We start from the raw sequence: 19,206 nt of genomic DNA, 5'->3' as shown, positions 1-19,206 counted from the left end.
CTGTTAGAGATGCACCTGTGGATGCAAGACAAGGTCCGGTTAGCCCTGCCAACCGTGACCTCGCATTGTTGGCCCATGTTCATCTTGGAGTCCATAATGACTCCAAGACCCCTTTCTGCCTCCGTGCTCTCAAGAAGGGAGTGTCCCATCTTATAAGTGTGCTGCTGGTTACTACTGCCCATGTGCAGCACCCTGCACTTGTTAGTATTGAAGCGCATCCTGTTTTTGCTAGCCCACCCCTGTAACCTATCCAAGTCTTGCTGCAGTCTTTCCCTCCCTGCTAGCGTGCTCACCTCACCCCAAATTTTGATATCATGAGCGAATTTAAATAGGTTGCTTTTCACCCCGTCGTCCAAATCGCTGATAAAGAGATTGAACCGTGCGGGCCCAAGGACTGAGCTCTGGGGGGCTCCGCTGCCCACTTCTCCCCAGGTCGTACATGACCCGTCCACCACCACCTTCTGAGTGTGACCCTTCAGCCAATCTGCAATCCATCTGACTGTGTAGGCATCAATGCCACAATCGCCCAATTTTTTAATGAGGATGGGGTTAGTTTGTAAAATCAGGAATTATACTAACTGGCTTTTGCTTTACAGTGCTATTTATGAGGAGGAGGGAAAGACTATTGGAGATTAGCTAAGCAAAGTGTAGATGTGAAAGGATCTTCTGCATACTAAAAATGTCTTCTCAGTTGGTCTTACATAATTAAGCACTCTGAACTCAACTTGCATTTAAAAAAATCAGTGCATATTTTTGTAAGATCTTGCTTTTATGGGGGTCCAGATAATAGGTATTAATTTCTCTTTTTCTTTCTCAAAAAATTCTTAGGAAACACCAATGAAAAAGAAAAGAACAAAACAAAAATTTCAACATAGCAATGTTAAGCAATTATAGAATAGTGTCGTTTTTTAACTATGCATGTATTTGTATGTATATGTGTATATTAGGAAGGAAAGTCTTTAATTAAAGTTCCACATTTTATTTTTCAGTTAATATAATTCAATATGATTTTTAATAACACTGAAAATAAACAGGTGGCAGAGGAATAAGAGAGAGTGTGTATATTATTTTCACAAGCTCTGTCTGGTATACCAAGCACAATATACTGTACAAGAGGTTACATGTGGAAAGAATGGATTCAACACTGCATTATTGTAATCATATTAGGAATACATGCATTAGCATGCTACAGCAATATTAGCAATTCCAACCTCTTCAGTTCTTAAAAGTGTTTTAGCTTTTTGGTATAAAGGCGCACCATTTAGTATATATTTTGAAAACAGAGATTCTGCTCAGAGGCAGACTTTGGGCTAATGCCAAAATTCACTTAGTGCAGCCCAGAGAGAAGGACTTTATAGAGGGTCAGCTGGAGCTCCCTGATTCTCAATTCAACTCTGCCTCAGTGTAGGTTAACTTATGACAGCTGCCAGTGGTCCCAAGAGATCTTCCATCAGCTGAGGTAACCAAAGTACAGCATATTCTAGTCATACCCCTCAGTGCAGAAGCAATACATGAGCTAAATACACCAGCTCTGTTCTTGCTGTAGACTCCTCTAGGATGGGCAATTCCCAGCTAGGAAGGCATGAGTGTTTTCAGCTCTCTTGAGACTGCATGAGTTCAGGGTAGGGAAGTTAAAGCGCCATATTTCTTTGAGCACAATACATTAAATGTCTGCATTTCAATCCAACATTTCTACATAAAATACTGAGAGTTGCCAACATAATCATAAGGCAGTTTCCAGATGGTTTGATTTCCCTTGGTTCTAAACACTCTCTCCAGTTTCCTGTTCTTGACCTGCTCTTCCTCCTGCTAATCTAAGTCACACAGGGTTCATGTTACTAACTGAATTACAGAAATTATTTATGTTTTAGCCTAGGAATATGAACATCATCCTTAGCCTTCATTACCCTTAGGCCTTTGTATGGTCAGCTACAATCAGTGACATGTTCCTCATTTAAAATGGCAAAATTTGACACTCATGATGCTCATGAATAATGAAGTGGGGACATTTGGAAATGAATTATCTTAAAAGCATACAAGACAAAAGAAAAAAATAACTGAAAGTGTTATTGCTTAGAGAATTCACTCAAAGCTGTCTTTCCCATAATTTGTAGGGACTTGCCCATTCAACCTTCCTTGGCTACTTAAAGGATTCTCCACCAGTAGGTTTTTTCATTTTGTAAGCATAGGAGGTAGGTAAGAGTAGCTGCTCTCACTTTAAGTGATTGCAGCCTGTTGAATAATTAACAAGTAGCCATCTGCTCAACTCAGATATTTTGGCAAAGAGTCTAGTTAAAATTAAAAGGGAAACACATAACTTAAAGCAAGTCAGGCTTATCAATAAAGTTGATATACAGTTGGAAAAGCTCATAAAATTAACTGTCTTCATAGTCTACCTGTAGTTTCTTCTGCTTCTGAATCATCATCTTCTTCATTTTCCTCTTTCTCTTTGTCTTTTTCCTTTTCATCTTCACCTTCCCTTCCCTCCTCACTGCTCTCTTCTGTGCTCTTGTCTCCGTGCTCTTCCAGATTTTTATCCTCTTCCTTTTCATTACCAGCAGTTAAACTCATCATGGTTATGTCAGGCAGACTCCCATCTTGGTGTACCAGTCTGTTGATAAATATCAGTGTGTCAACAAATTGAATAGTAATGGCACCAGGAACTCCCCCCGTCCCTCAAACAGTATAATTAAACAGACAAACATACAAGCAGTTCATGAACAAATGCCTTAGAACTGGAAATGATAATGATTCTGGTACTTTCTGAAAGCAATCGCTGTACACTGAGTCAGAATATATTAATAATTATTTCTTTTTCAGATACCAATGGCTAATTAGTAATGAGTGGTATTGACACCTAAACTTGACATTTTCCCCAATGGAGAAAATGGTCAGAGTTTAAGATGAAGAAGCATGAAATGACATTGTTTAAAAGCAAGCATTTCATGACTTCACGGGGGACTTACTCATTTTGGTGGATTGGTAATTTTTTCTTGAGGCTGCTCAAAATAATTGAAACAGAAAGAAAAAGGGAAATGAGAACAGAGGGGTTAAAAAGAAGGTCAGAGATAAATACAGCATGCTATATAACCACTAAGGCACTTTCCTACTCTATCTGCAGCAGCCTTCTGATGCCAAGAGCATGCCATCATGACATTAACAGGGTGCTTTAAGTTATAGAATCATAGCAGAAATAGAAAGAGTGCACAATAAGAACACTACAACTAAATGCAGAAAAGGATTAATTCTCTCCCATGCATTTAGGGATGCACCTGGATTGTCAGAGGTAAGTTATATAATTCATAGTTTGAATATATATCTCTTTGAAAACTGAAAGAAGCAACTGCTTAGGAATGTGCTAGTTTCCAAGGGACAGTTCTCCAAAAACAGATTCCTAAATACATTCTAGCAGAAGTCCCATGTCTGCTACTTCGGGATGTATTATCTGACCCGTTCTGCACATTCCGCCTTTTCTAAAATTTGTTGATGTCATACTTTGAAACTTAATTTGTATTTTAATGGATCACTTTACGAAGTGAAAAGCAGTGGAAATAAGCTAAAAAACAGGATGTAAGCTATGTATTTTTAATTTGGGAACTGTGGTATTGTATTAGCATGATAATACTTCAACAACTGCCCTATAATCTTTAGTAATTTTGCTTTCCTTAGTAAAAAGCAACTATTTATCTTATATGATCTTATATGATATAAAAGGTTTTGAGTTAATAGAATATTCATCCATATATTTTCTTTTCACGCTTACTGACATTGGACATAAATTTGAGAGAATCTTCCCCTAAATTTTATATAAAAGTGCTTCTAAACATTGTGGGTGTTCAGATTAAGCTCTGGGTTGGATCTGCACTGCCAGCCCCGTCTCTCTGTACTATACTCCAACTCCCCCTTTTGTATGTAGATCAAAACTACACGATTTTGTATGCAGATCAGAACTGTCAGACACTGACTCAATCCTAGCGTAAGAACTTCTGGTATAAAAAAATTATTCTTGCTCCTTTAATATGTGCTTGATCCTGTCCATACCACTGAGCACATGGCTAAAAGTTCATTTGAACGGGACTACTGCTTGCAGTAATCTTTGTGGCAGTATATGTATGCAGGAGCACTTCCCTGAACAATTAGCTGTGGTGAGAAAAATACTATACTCAGGAATGTTCTTCAATACCCTGGGTGCATCTACACATGCATTAAATGCTATTGTTACTGCGATTTAAGTTTAGTACCTCTAATACAAGGTACTAACTAAATGTGCAGTAGCCACCACTACTGTATAGTAGAGCGAGCACACAGGCTAGGGACAGACATTATACATAAACTGGTTTACGTGATTAGAAACTGGTTTAAACCTGAAACCATTTGAAAATGGCTGAAACTGGTTTGAAATAAACCTGGCTGAATGTAGTATCAGACTTAACTGATTTGGGTCAAACTGGTTTATGCAATGTCTGTCCCAGACCCCTTGCTGGTTTAAGATAAACAAGACACCCCCAGCATCCCGGCATGCTCTCTGGGCTGGGCAGGGCTCTCTGCTCCACAGCAGGGCTGCACCCTCCCCTCTGCCCTCTGGCTGGAGCTCCACCAGAGACTGCAGGTACAGCAGGGTCTGCCAGGCTTCTCCCTGCCCTCCCCTGCCCACCCCACTCACTGCTCGCTGCACAAGCAGGAATCCTCCCATCTCTCATAGTATGGACCCCAGCCCCACAGACCCTAGGCATGTGGTATGCTAGCTAATGCCAGGAGGTGTCTATGTGTGTGTGTCTCCAATTTCACTGGGACAGGCAGACAGAAAAGTGACTGCTTAGAGCTTTTGGAGCTAATCAACAGGTCAGCTGTTTAAGAAGAGTTTGAACTAATGGAGAGGGGCTATTGTTTTTCTGATGGGGTGATAAACACTCTTAGCAGCTCCCTGCTGGCTTGCTTGCCTGTCAGTTTGATGCAGACAGTATAAAGAAGCAAGGAGGGAGATTGAAAAGCTCCTTATCATCAGCAGACGCATGCACTGCACACCCACCCTTGCCTCAGAGTGCTAGCAGGGGCCTGGGGTCTGGCAACATTCCCATCCCTTGAGCAGCCAGTGGGGATAAGCCTGGGATGGTGCAGGCAGATGCCCCTAATCAAAGTGTCCTGCTGGGGCCTGGCCACGCCCCCCCTTAGCTCAGCACTCTGCAAGGGAAGGGAGGGCTGCTCTAGTGCGCCCCTCCCCCACCTTCTAGCCTGAGCCACTGTAGGCCTGTGCCTGAATTTCCTCAGTCCAGAGAGAATGTCTATCTGGCTACAAAGCCATTCAGCCAAGCCAGGCTAGACTAACCTGGAAAGACTGAGTCAGTTCAGGTCAGGTTTTCTGAATGTCTGTCCCCAGTCCTAGTCTTTGCATGATGCTTAATGCACAGTAGACTAATTCTGTATATTTGCAGAGCTTTTGCGATGATGCGCTAATGCACAGTAGAATTAGTCTATTGCACATTAAGTGTCTCATAAGATGCTCCCTCTTACTGCTATTTTGGGACCTGGGTAAATAATTTTAGTAAGATAAAATATTGTTTTATTTTTATTTACAATACAGAATTCTGGCACATTAATCAACATTTGAATTAGACAACGTGCAACTTCTTTGAAGATTTTAGAAAATAGAAAACCTAGCAATATTTATCATATCTATACAATGTATTTCAAAACCTTGCTAATGAAACAGCAACAGGACAGCAACAGGACAGCCTCAGCGAGTTTAACGTTCTCGCAATTCCTTCATATTGCAAGTCACGTGGCTTAGATAATGAAAGATTACAGAAGCCTGGGTATTTCATCCACATGCACATTAATGGCATGCTGGTTATTAAAATAATAGAACTATAGTACAACAATTTCTTCCCCAAATAAAATCTTACATAGTGAGCAAAACTGTGAAAGCAGTTATCAATAACCCTCCCTCCTCTCCCCCACTATGAAATAGGACTCCATGCCTGTTAATCTCATTATGACTTGATCCAATGCCAATTACTGTATTATAAATGTACTGTCTAGTGAGAATGGGAATTTCACCGGGATATTTAATTTTTAGGAATAAACAAGAAACAAAATCAAACCTTAATATATTGTAGTACACAGCTCTGGAAATCTCATTGCAAACCTACGCAGAATTTCTATCAGTATAAATGGGAGTTCCATGTACAGAAAGAACCTTACAACAATTCAAAACTTAAAGACTCAGGGCATTTATACACACGCTGTAGAAGGCGGTGGTTGGGGAGGGGCTTTACTTTAATAAGAACAGCTGTGAGAATTGCTCTAATTAAGCCAACCAAAGCATAACATGTATCAGTGTCCCTGCACTGAAAAATGGTAGTGGGGACGCTTCAACTAAAGCTCACTGAAGAAGCTTTAGTTAAAGTGTCTCCATTGCCATTTTTCAGTGTGGGGACACTGATACACATGATGCTGGAGTCTTCTGGAGCGTGGTAATTACCATGCTCCAGGAGACTCAATAAATTAAGTCTGCTCTGATGCACTGTAATTACAGCGCATTGGAGCAGCCTTAATGTACATGTATTGGCACCCTCAGTTCCTACGCTAATGTAAATAATCACAGATCTATTAAAGTCAATGGATAAAGCATGTCTTACACCTCCAGTGACTTCACAGAGGTAACTCTTCATAGGCACAGTTGTAAGAAATCTGGCCAATGGGGTCAAAATCAGGCAGATTTTGGTTCGTTTTCTATATTTAGTTAATTTTATAAATAGGGCCAAATTTTGATTTCATTCATTGCTAGGGACCCACCAAATTCACAGTGGAAGTGGGCTGCATGGCAGCTCCTTTAATTTTGCAGGTTCTTCCACACCCCCCCCACACCCTTTGGTGGAGGGGCCTTGCCACTCACTCTTGATCAACAGGATAGCAAAAAACACAGTTTAAATATGGCATCATTTTTGCCTCCTGGCTGGTCAGCAGCAAGCAGCAGGACCACCAAAGCTCATCAGCCTCATCAGCTAATCAGTGGGGGAGAAACACAGGGGAATCTGCAAGATAAAAGGAGCCTGCTTCCATCATTAATTCAGTAGGCTCCTAATTCATCCCTATACCCACTCAAATCAATGTAAAGGAGAACAGCTGTGGTCCACAGCATTGTCCTCCCCCCATGTTTACTACAGATCGGAATTGCCATTTACTTCTATGGCAATAGAACAGAAACACAGGGGAATCTGCAAGATAAAAGGAGCCTGCTTCCATCATTCCGATCTTAGGCTCCTAATTCATCCCTATACCCACTCAAATCAATGTAAAGGAGAACAGCTGTGGTCCACAGCATTGTCCTCCCCCCATGTTTACTACTAAATATCTTTGCCATTTACTTCTATGGCAATAGAACAGACCTGTAAGAGAGAAATCTGTGCGCCATATACACACACTGAAAAAGTCTAAGTATGTGCTTAGGCTCTATTGTCATCAATAATACTTCAGGCAATAGCTTGGTGCTTAGCTTAATTGAGGATAGATAATATATCCAACAGCTCGGGGGGTGGTCAGGCATTGGAACAAGCTACCTAGAGGAGTCGTGGAGTCTCTATCCTTAAAAAGGCAGGATAGAAAGACACTTGGCTGGCATGGTTTAGTTGGGGATGATCCTGCTTTGGGCAAGAACTGGACTAAATGACCTTGTGATGTCCCTTTCAGCTCTACTTTCCTATGACCCTTTTATCCTATGAACTATTTCCCTAAAAATATTATTTTACTTTGAACTTTTCTTCCTCCAAATTTATTGCTAATTTTTCTTTCCTTGCTGGACGGGCTATAATGGATGTTAGTATTTGTAAAAATAAGGAATATTTAACTATTACATGGCATACAAATGATAACTAGCACTGAGATTGGTTTGATATATTTATTAGCATGTCTGTAAGACAGTGATAGACTCTTCAAAACTAGTCATCTGTTTAAAAAAAACAAAATATATATAATGGTGCAAGATTATCAGGAAAAAAGCCAAAGGAAATCATGTGCATTTTGTTCCATTAATGAGGGAAAGAACTGAATACCTGGTCAACAAGATGCTTTAAAGACAAAGCCACCAATGGTTTTAGATAGGGCCGTTCCTTTCCCTCAAATTAGTTGAACATGGTACCAATTCAGCCTACCTCACGGTACCTGAATGAATTCAGTGCAACTCCCTGGATACATAAAGTCGGGTATGTGTTGAAATTCCTTGTTAAATTATACTTAAATAAGTTTTATTATAATAATAATAATAATTGTTATTCAAAGTATTAATGGATTTTTTACTACTAGTAAATTTTCTGAAAACTGTTTTAAAAGCCTTGTTTCAAAATTATTTGTCAAAAAATTCTCTTTTAACAACTCCTGATCTGCAGAAAACTCATGGGCTGTCTAGTGGGCACAGAGTTAACATCTGCTTGCATCGACACCTTGGAAGAACAACAAACTGACCAGCTACATTTGTCACAGAAAATATTTTTTATACCATACTCACTTGGGAGCAACATAGTTCTTTGGCACTGACATGTTTATACTAAGAGACACTGATTATATTCAGGGTTCAAGTTGTTCATTTTGAGTGGACACGCAGATACAGGTTTCCTTCAATTTATGCTGTACATGTGTTCCTGGAGAATGGTGCATAAATAGAATTTGCATAAAGCAAATCCACTTTACAATGTAACAAATAGGGATAGGTTCCCATGGTGGTGAGGGAGGGAGACAGAGAATGAGGCTGGGACTAGGGAAGGGGTGGGGGGGAGGGGTGCTGCTTGTGGGGCTGCACAAGGCAGCAAAGCAAAGGGAACAGGGTGGCACTCACCCCTGCCCTGGCTGCAGTGGCCTCGGGAGTGACCAGTGCCAGCTGCCTGCAGCTGCTGGGCTGCACCGTGCTCTGCCTGTCCCTACTCATCTCTGTTCCTGGGCTGTGCCATGCCCTGGTGCAGGCAGCTTGTGTCGGCTGCATCTGGGGCCACTGCAGCTGGGGCTGAGGTGAGTGCTGAGCCGTGTGCTGCCTGGGACTCTGCTTGTCCTCACACACCCCAGCCCATGCTAGAGCGGCCCTGGGAGCAGCTGACACCAGCTGCCTGCACCACGGCACAGTGCAGCCCAGGAGATGGGTGAGTTCAGGTGTTGGGGGACAGGCAGAGCAGAGCCACTGCAGCCAGGGCTGGGGTGAGTGGGGCCACGGCCCTTTTCCCTCCCCCTACAGACTTACTTGTTGGGTGGGGGGGAGAGGTATCTATGCTAATTGCATAAGAGCAAATTTACCTTGCATATAATGAATTATAAGTCTAAATATGCTTATAGCATAAGAGCGAATTCACATATAAAGAACCTGCATAAATTCGAGGGACACCTGTACCACGACATTTACTCTGTAACTGAATGGAATGGGTGTCACAGTTACAATCAAGTTTCTGATGCTGACAGCCAAGTTTGTTAGCTCAATATTTGCATTCTGTGAGTTGTGCTTAAAATTTATTGTTTCTATGAACATTCCTGCCAGTAAGCTTGTTTGCAACAGCAGGGATTTTCAAAGGAGCCTGTGCGTGTTTCAAAAGAACTGAAATCACATTCTTCTTTGAGAAACCCAATTTAGAATATTTACTGGAGGCAGCAAAAAATGAGGCATAAGCACTCAGTAAGAAATATTTTTTTCAGCTGAGTAGAGTATTTACAGAGAACTTGTTGAGGTATTGGCTCAGTTCTCATTGCTTTTCATGAGAAACAAATCTCCACTGTTCTTACTTTGACCTAAAAAGAAATTATGGCCACTCTAAAAATGAAAAGAATCATGGGTAAGTACTTTAAAGGGCCAATTTTATAAAAGCATAATAATGACACTGTAAGTTTTAGAGTTCAAATCTTGTAGCTTTCAGCCCTGGTTAACTGTCTGGGGAAGTCCAGCATTTAGTGGGTATTGTATTTGTGTCTACACTTTTCCTTTGCAAAATAAAACACTAACTTTGTAGGCATAGGCTCAATCTTCAGACAAATTCGTGTTCTGTGAATAGTTCCTCTTGTCTCAAGTACATTTTCCCAAGTGTTTCTGAACATGTCCACATAGATGCAGGTGAGCATGCTTGTTTCCATGCATAAACAAAGTATAGACAAATCAGACTCCTAAAGTAATTCTGCTAACTACACCCAATTCAAAAAGTATTGGCTACACCTTTATGAAGCTTGGATAAAGTTTAGGAGGAGAATCCCAGTTGTGGAGTGAACCTACAACCTCTAAATCTATATATAGCAGATGTGTTAAGCAGAGGACTAGCATACATAAATAACATTGTCCACTTACTTCATGGTAGCACATAGAAAAAGTGATTTTTGTATAAAGGAAGTGAAGGAATAGCAAAAAAATTAAGGTACATACTTTTTATAAGAAAGGAAATACTGAAGTACCCACCTATTTATTATTAGATAAACACGACCATTGACTTTGGCGTGGCTATGAGGTAAGAGATGAAGGCACAAGAATGCATGTGATGGCAATGGAAAAATGAATTAGAGAGAGAAAAAGAGATTGTTAAACAGGAAAGAAAGTACTTAACTTTTTACTATAGAGGTACATATCACAATGTGGCACTAAGTTGGAAAGTTTATTACAAAACATGCAGTTGAAAATGCTAGGAAGCCCACAGATTCAATAGTGTTACTTGGATTATATGTAAATTAGAAAGATCTTAGGGAATCTTAGAGACCCCAAAATATCAGAAGAGGTGTTATTCTTTTATATTCTTTAGTCTAATCCCTTATCATATAAAATAATTACTTTATTAAAAAAATTAGAAATGAATCTTTTGCTTCTTTGGACTGGCATTTATTTTAAGTGCTTCCAATGGCCTCATTACTAGAATATCTCAGTATTTCACAGTTTAAGGTTTGATCTCCATTTTATAACTTGTGAGACAGAAATAGGGAATTATTATATAAATGTTATTGAAATAGGGAAGAATTTTAGACAGAGACGATGATGTGGCTTGACTGAGGCCACAAAGGGAAACTTCAATGGAACAAGGAATTGACCTCGATTGAAGGCAAGCATCATAATCATCAGACCCTTCATCAATATAAAATTCCCCTTTCATGTAAAATTCAACAGCCCACTGCTGCCACTGAGAAGTGTCTTTCTCCATGAGAAAATTTCATTGTTCCAGCACCTACCTAGTGGAGCCCTACCTGGGACCAAGCTTCAACATCTTTACTTAACTAGTAACGGTGTGTGAAGTGGGCCCTATTCGATTTGGATTTGGCACGAATCAAGGACAGTGATTTGATTTGCTGATTCAGATTACTGTCCCTGATTTGATTTGGCTGAATTCGAATCTGAAGATTCGATGCCGATTTGGGGAACACAGACATAGCTTTAAAAGTTTTTTCTACATACCTTGAGGTAGCAGGCATGGCTCACAATCACTGCAATGCTAGGGCACATAAAGCATCCTACAGGGGGGAGGGGGGAGCTTCCATGTACTTGGTGACGAACTCAGAAGTGGACCAGAAATACTTCTGATCTACTTTGGGTCTGCCAGGAGTGCACTGCCCCCCCCCCCATGATTCCCCGGCTTGGCAACTGGCCATGGGGGGACCCTGGGTGCCTCCCCCAGACGCAGGAGGCACCAGTCACTGAGTTGCGGGTTGGGGGGCCCCCACCACGCTCCCCAGTGGACCCAGAAGTGGACTGGAAGTGCTTCTGGTCCACCTGCCAAGTGCACTGGGAAGCCCCCCCGCACTCCTGTGGGACGTTCCATGCACCCCAGCACTGCAGCACTCATGAGCCACTGCTACCTATAGGTATTTACAAAAAACATTTAAACCTGTTTCTATGTCTGAATCTCCAAATCTTTCCGAATCTCTCTGAATTGATTCAGAGGGTTCTGATTCGATTTGGAGAGATTAAAGGGTCCTCTAGTTCGATTGGATTCAGAGATTCAGCCACTGAATCGGGCCAAATCTCCACCAAATCAAATCAGGGAGGAAGCTTCATACAGCTCTATTAACTAGCTCAGTTGTGCCTTACTCTTCAAATCATTCCACTGATTTCCCTAAAACTCAGCGACAATGACAGATGCTTACAGTCCAGTTCCACAACTAGATTTAAAATGATAATATAACATAATACACTTCCCTTACTATTTTAATAATCAAAGTCATAAAAACCTAGTCATAGCTACTAAAATTGCTATTATCAACACCCTAACCACGACGACACTTATACCCTGCATAAGAATAATTTCATTTACTCCAGATGAAAATCCACACACCAAGTACATTGTTTTGTGTACTTTTTCTGATTGTAGTACTCCATAATTTTGATTTTTTTCATTTCCAACAGGACCTTGGTAGCACTTTGTGTCAACTCATGCCACTAGCTTCACGCTTTGCACAAGTGCATTGATTTTACTTGTGCCTCCCTTTGAAGACCTACAATACGCTATGAATGTTGCACTTGTATATATGCCTTGGTAACAACACACAGGATGTGAAGACAGCAGTTTCATAGGAAGCAAATACTGCAGCATGAGCACATCGTCAAAAGTAGGACTATTTCAGGCATTTCTCTCATACAATGTCCTTGAAACTCACTATATGCACATGAAAGCTGCTGCTGTTGACAAACACAGAGCAAAGTGCTTAGTATTCAGTAAAACTTGTGTAGTTACCGACTACTGTGGAATTTCCCCCAAATGTCAATTCTTAAGCCCTCTTCTTAAATTCAGCCCTTTGACAGGCCCATGTTCTAGTGTATGATCTCAAAGTTTGGGGAAATTCAGAGAAACACAAAACATCTCCAGGACACAAAAATTCATGCATAAATAATCTCAAGAGAGCCCCAAGTTTACCATGTGATTTCCTACTTCACTGACATGAATTAAGATAAAAAAGGAATGAAGAAGACAGACATTTGGAAATGCAAATAAAGAAAATACTGTTAAAAATTATTGGTATTCTTTTATAGTCTATTTAGAATACAAGATTGAGAACTTTTTAAATCATTTTGGAGAAGTAGAGCTTATTCCAAAAGCAATGCTGAACAGGTACATAACACCCTTGCATCATACTGTACATATGTTTCACACTGAGATAAAAATATCGGCATACTAAATATCTGATTCCAATAACCAAAGACGTTCCTATATTTCCTGTATGTTATATCATTAAAAAATCATAGCACATTCTCTACTGGTGTAAACAGGCCTTAACCTGTAATTCATTCATGGCATAGAGCTATCTTTCCAAATCCATGAGAATAAAAATGTCAGACGGAAAACATGTCATATTCTACAAATGAATGTCCTCACAAATGGTGGTATGAATCTAATTATATTATAAAATTATACAATATTGTATAACACCTTTTAATTGCCTATGCATTTGGCATATGGTGACAACACAGATTGGCTCTTAGGCAGAAAATGCTCTAGGTGTATAATATACTGAAAGCTCATTCCATTAAAAATCCAAGAATGGAGGGGTTAGGGACTGAGGTTAAGAGCACCAAAATACTCTGCTGTCTATTTTGTTGACCCTGGATAATTGCCCATTAAGCTGGCACAGCCTATAGGTCAAATTTTCAGAAACAAGCAGTGATGCTGGATGTCCCCATTCCCAGTTAAATGAAATGAAATTTTAATTTCATGTCTGAGATACCTAAATCAAGGTGCTAAGTAATTTCTGAAAGTTCAGCTTCTTTAATCTATCTCAGCTGGTACACTTAAAACTGAGGCAATAAAACTCTTTGAAAGCATTCCCATTATTGCCAAGAGTGTTTAAAAGGCCCACAGGGAACATATGCACTTTATTCCCATTGACAGGCAAGGCACTGCTGCTTTTGAAAATATACTGTAAAGTATAAACTTAAATATGTATGGTTGGGGTGGGGGAGTTGCTTGTTTTCTTTGTTTCTTTGTTTTTAAATAAGTTGAATCATAAAAAGATTTAAAAAATATTTATTGAAAAATAAGCATTAGTGGACAGTCAAAAAAGGGCTCTGAATAAATGGCAGTTTTATTTATTTGCTTATTTACCTGTAAATAGTGTTGTCCTGTTTACTGGTTACAGCTTTTAAGTCAGTAAGCTGAAGAAAATGGTCATGGAAGTAGTGAAGGTGTAATATACACACTAATAGGAAGGAGGTTGGTATGAAGATTCGTGTGAATAGCATAGCCACCGAAAACCGTTCTAAACCGAGATCTTCTAGTCTGAAAAATAAAACAAGGCATTAAGTGATCTGTTTGATTTGTAATTTTCTTCCTTATCACATGGGAGAGTGAACGTCACAAGTGCTTGCTAAGGAAAATAAGCCTAAATACTTGCTACATATTTGTACTTTTGTTTTTCTGAAAAAAAAATTGCAATGTGAATAGAAATTAAACTCTTTATCTTGAATTTTTACTGCTGGAATTACTAGGTAGAAGTAGTGGCGATACAAGGTAACCAAGAAAGAGAAAGAGGAGCAGCAAAATATGTTGACTTTTATTTGTAAAAATGACGGTGGTGTGGTAGGGGCAGAAGTATGTGTATCTGGGATTCATAGAGCAGCAAAATGCCTAATATCAGTCACAACTAGTGAATGTCTCATGACATTTTTCAGTTAAAACAAAGAAAAGAAGGAAGGAGGTCTAAGGGCACAAATGATCCTTCATCCATCATTTTTACTGTGGGCTTTAGGTTTGCAAACTGTTTACAAAATATGGTGAAATATTTGCATTCTTCTCCATAAACATTTGCAAAGCAAAACTATATCTATCTTTGAATTTGCAATCAATCAATCAATCAATCAATCATCCATCTCCTTAGCCTCCCAGAATCCAGATAACTTCAAAATACTCACTTATTTTCATCCAGTCCTGTCATGTTCTTCCACAAGGAACCAAATGATTCAAACTGGTATGTGTAGATGAAAATAAGTACCAGCATAGTATAAACAACCACTGACATCCAAAAATATTTCAGGATTCGTCTCCACCATTCATAGTGCACCTGTGAACAAATGCATTTCATTGCTGCACTAGCAGATAGACTTGAAAATATAACCCTTTCTTCTTACTTAAAGAAAGTTATCTACCCTGTAGTAACTGTGATTCTTTGAGATGTGCTGCACATATAGATACAATTCTTGATGTCTGAGATCTTTTGAAAATCAAATGTCCTTTGAAGTTCTTCTTGCTGCCAAGGAGGGCTTAAGGGGTAGGACAATCCCAAACACAAATCAGTTCCATCGCCAATCAGTTCCATCATTGGGAGCAGGGCTCAAGTTACTGGCAAGAAGTGTGAGGTTATGGAGTCTATACTAACAACCCATCTTGAAGAACCACTGTCACAGGAGTAAGTAACCATTATCATAGAATCATAGACAATTAGGGTTGGAAGGGAACTCAGGAAATCATCCAGTCCAACCCCCTGCTCAAAGCAGGACTATCCCCAACTAGATCATTACAGCCAGGGCTTTGTCTATCCAGATTTTAAAAAACAACAAGGATGGAGATTCCACCACCTTTCTTGGTAACCTGTTCCAGTACTTTATTACCCTCCTAGTGAGAAAATTCTTCCTAATATCTAACCTAAAGTTACCTGGCTGTGACTTGAGACCATTGCTCCTTGTTCTATAATCTGCCACCACTGAGAACTGTTTAACTCCATCCTCTTTCAAACTTCCCTTCACATTGTTGAAGGCTGCTGTTAAATCCCCTCTTAGTCTTCTTCTCTCTAGACTAAATAAGCCCAGCCCCATCAGCCTCTCCTCATAAGTCATGTCCCGCAGCCCTTGAACCATTTTCATCACCCTCCACTGAACTCTCTCCAATTTGTCCACATCCTTTCTTCAGTGCAGGGCCCAAAACTGAACACAGTACTCCAGATGTGGCCTCACTGGTGCTGAACAGAGGGGAATACTTACTTCCTTTGATCTACTGGCAACACACCTATCAATGCAGCCTCTTGGCAAAAAGGGCACACTGTTGGCACATATTCAACTTATTGTCCACTGTAACACTCAGACCCATCTCCCAGTCAGCCTGTAGCCTATACCGGTGCATGGGATTGTTCCATCCTAAGTGCAGGACTTTGTACTTGTCTTTGTTGAACCTCAAGAAATTTCTTTTGGCCCAATCCTCCAATTTATCTAGGTCATTCTGAATCCTAGCCCTATCCTCCAGCATACCTAATTAATTCTGTTCTTCCTGGTTCCAGGCAGGCCTGGAAAGGGGGAAGGTCAGACATATCATAAAACAACCAATTCTCATGATTAATTCTACAGAATCAAGAGGTTCAAAAAGTTTATTAGTATATTTTAAAAATATTACAGCACCCATTATCACAGAATATGGGTACTAGCTCAAATAAGCATGCCAATGTTTATGTGCTTTTCCATACTACATCTGAATTCAGAACATTTACAGCTTTTCTAACATTATAACCCCTCAGCATATTGAGACTTACTAGCATAAAAAAATCATCAAATGATCTTATCCCTAATGTGTTGTAGTTAATGAGAAAAGAAATATATAGAATTTAAATGATCCATGTAGCAACTTTTGCACTAAGTTAAAGGACACGAACCAAAATAATCAGTGGCAGAATTTAGCCTCATTTACCTGATATAGGACCACGCAGAACAAGAAGAGCATCATGTAGATGATTTTGTACATGACAATTCTACCTTCAAAGCTGACAAAGAAGAACATTCCCCCGCAGACATAAATCCAGTATTTAATGAACATAGCCATCACCAGCTTTCCCAGGACTTTCATAATATCCTGTTCATCATCTTCATCTTCCTCTTCTTCCTCTGGAACTTCTCTTTCTTGCAATTCATCTTCTACAAAGACACAAATAAAACTGCATGGCTCTCTATCTACTTTGAGGGGATGTTTTAGACACAGAAAAGGGGAAGCATACACAAAGAAGATGTAGCAAGGGTACATTCAGATGTGTGCCAGAATTACACCCTCCACTCCCTGCAAGTGAGGAAAAGAGATTTTTCTGGGTCATTTTAGGAAACAGGAGAAGGGTGTGAGAAGACGTAACAGAGCAGAAGTACACTCAATATGATTCTCAAGTGGTGTAAGATCCACACCATATTGTAAACTGCTTTGACTGCCACTGTGGCTGGGGGCTGAGCCATAAGTAAGTCACACCAGCTTCTTGTAGTTACCCTCAACTTCACCCAATAAGTCCTCAGATACAGGGAAACAAGGCCTGAGGAACAACATACAATAAATAAATAAAAAATCTACTGTGATGCTTATATTGCCATTTAATTTATATTCTAAATTGGAAAAAAGACCAACCAAGGGATGAAGTCCTTATGAGAAGACTGTGGGTTTCTCTAAAAACAGAAACAACATAGAGCTGTAACATGGTCACTCAGTGATCTGGATATTGGTAATAAAGGGGGCTGTGCCAACTACCAATGGTAGCAGTGTGGTCAGCCAATGCTGTAGCTGCAGCTATTTGTGTGCCCTCTCCTCCCTCCAAAGGCTGATGCCCCGGTTACCTCCCTTCAGTTATGCTACTGAAACAGTACAAAGTGCTGATATTCAAAGGTGAACTTCTGGTTTAAAGTGAATCAAACAAACCTTTAAAAAAACATAGAAATGTGGTCCAGCCAGGCAGTAGCATAACTGTGGGGGGTGACAGGGGTGGGGAGGGTGGCAGGGGGAAGTGAAAATGCAGCTATTGCTGCAATGATGGTTGACTGCATGGCTGCAGGTGGCATGACAGGAGCTGGTACTGCCCCAGGTGTGGAGCTGTATTGCTATGCCCCTGAAGCCAGATGTGAAATTGTATATTTCATTTCCCTTCTTCCCTTGCCGTGACTAAGTCTATAGGAAACAGCAAATTACCACTGCCCCATTCAGTTGAGAAGACAAAAGGGAATACTTGGTTCCTAATTTTACTATGCTGGGGATATAGTGATAGCCCATGCATGCGCACTTGCACACACATACACACAGCTGTACTAGGGCCTATCTTGGCAAAGTCATGGCTCTTAACATATTTTCCAGGCCTAGTTCTGACCTCATTTGCATTAGTTTAACAAGAGAAAAACTGCTCCTTACTGAAATCAGTAGACCAAAGCTGCTGTTTTGTAAGTGCAGCTCCTATGGAAATCACAGGGCATGGATAAAGGACATATTTACACAGGTATAATTGACCTATAAACTCATGCAGAAAAGAACAGATGGATCTCACCTAATCCAGTGTAGAATTAACTGTGAAAGAAAAAGGAACAAATCTACACCAGGATAAGTTATGCTGGTATATAATTCATATGCCCACACCCTATCCTGGAGTTGTCATATGCACAAGGAAAACAAGTTATTGCTTATTTCCTTATCACCTAGTGGTAAGGCACTGCAATAACTACTGACTGCATTCAGTTAGCCCAGGATAGCTACACATCTGCCCGCTATGGATCCTGGTATAATTTACATTGGCAGACAAAACCAATGTAAATTATACCAGTGTGATATTGGCATCTTTCCACATCCCTGACCAACTCTTTCCAGGTAAGCTCTTCTTCTATTTTTAAATGCAGCTAACAGAGTTTTATGTTTTGTCTATTTCTTCTTATTATTAGAAAGTTTTGCTGTAGCTGTCATTTCATTCACCTATTTTAAGTTGATGCCATTTATTGCAGTTGAATGGTAAAAAAAAAAAAAGAGTTGCATTGGTTGATGTAATGGGTGCAGACAGAAGTGCAGTTCCCAGCTGTAACTCAGAACAATTTCTGCAAAGCATTCTGAGTTACAGCATTACCCCAGACCAAACAGAAATTCACTGTTGATTCCAGGGGAGAGGGGAATCTAGCTGCCAGCTTGGAGCTTGCAGCTGGGCTCCCATAGCAATGGCTAGGCTCTCCGCCAATGCTCCTGTTTTGAGGATGGGAGGGGGGAAATGCAGTGGAGGGAGCTCATCCCCAGGCAGTGTTGAAAGGTGGGGTGGCTGAATTGGAGCACTGCCACCTCAGGGGGCTCCAATACCTCTGCCCCATCCTCTAGGGGGGCTAAAAACCCCACAGACTGAACTCCTTCTGCTCCATTTCGCCGCTCCCGTTCTGAAAACAGTGACAGGCTGGGAGCTGGCAAGCACAAGTTACAGAAGACGCTATATTTTGAAACATCTTTATCTGATACCTCATGCAACGAGGGGTCAGATTTTCACACAACTGGCTATTTTTGAAGCTGC

At 40.4% G+C, this 19,206-nt stretch overlaps 1 protein-coding gene across 3 annotated transcripts in view; it reads right to left on the bottom strand.

The window, feature by feature from the left end:
- PIEZO2 (piezo type mechanosensitive ion channel component 2) overlaps positions 1 to 19,206 on the bottom strand; it is a 498,844-nt gene that overhangs the window by 131,077 nt on the left and 348,561 nt on the right. For all 3 annotated transcript variants that reach the window (XM_019545872.1, XM_019545881.1, XM_019545888.1), the window contains 4 exons: positions 16,611 to 16,834; positions 14,849 to 14,997; positions 14,043 to 14,216; positions 2,397 to 2,611 (listed from right to left, as the gene is read on the bottom strand). In XM_019545872.1, the coding sequence (XP_019401417.1) occupies positions 2,397 to 2,611; positions 14,043 to 14,216; positions 14,849 to 14,997; positions 16,611 to 16,834 (762 nt within the window). The remainder of the gene's footprint in view (positions 1 to 2,396; positions 2,612 to 14,042; positions 14,217 to 14,848; positions 14,998 to 16,610; positions 16,835 to 19,206) is intronic.

Source organism: Crocodylus porosus, unplaced genomic scaffold (assembly GCF_001723895.1).
Source record: "Crocodylus porosus isolate Cpor-Errol unplaced genomic scaffold, CroPor_comp1, whole genome shotgun sequence".
Lineage (NCBI taxonomy): Eukaryota > Metazoa > Chordata > Crocodylia > Crocodylidae > Crocodylus > Crocodylus porosus.
Note: the sequence above shows the minus strand (reverse complement) of the source record. Positions and strands in the feature narration are given on the sequence as shown.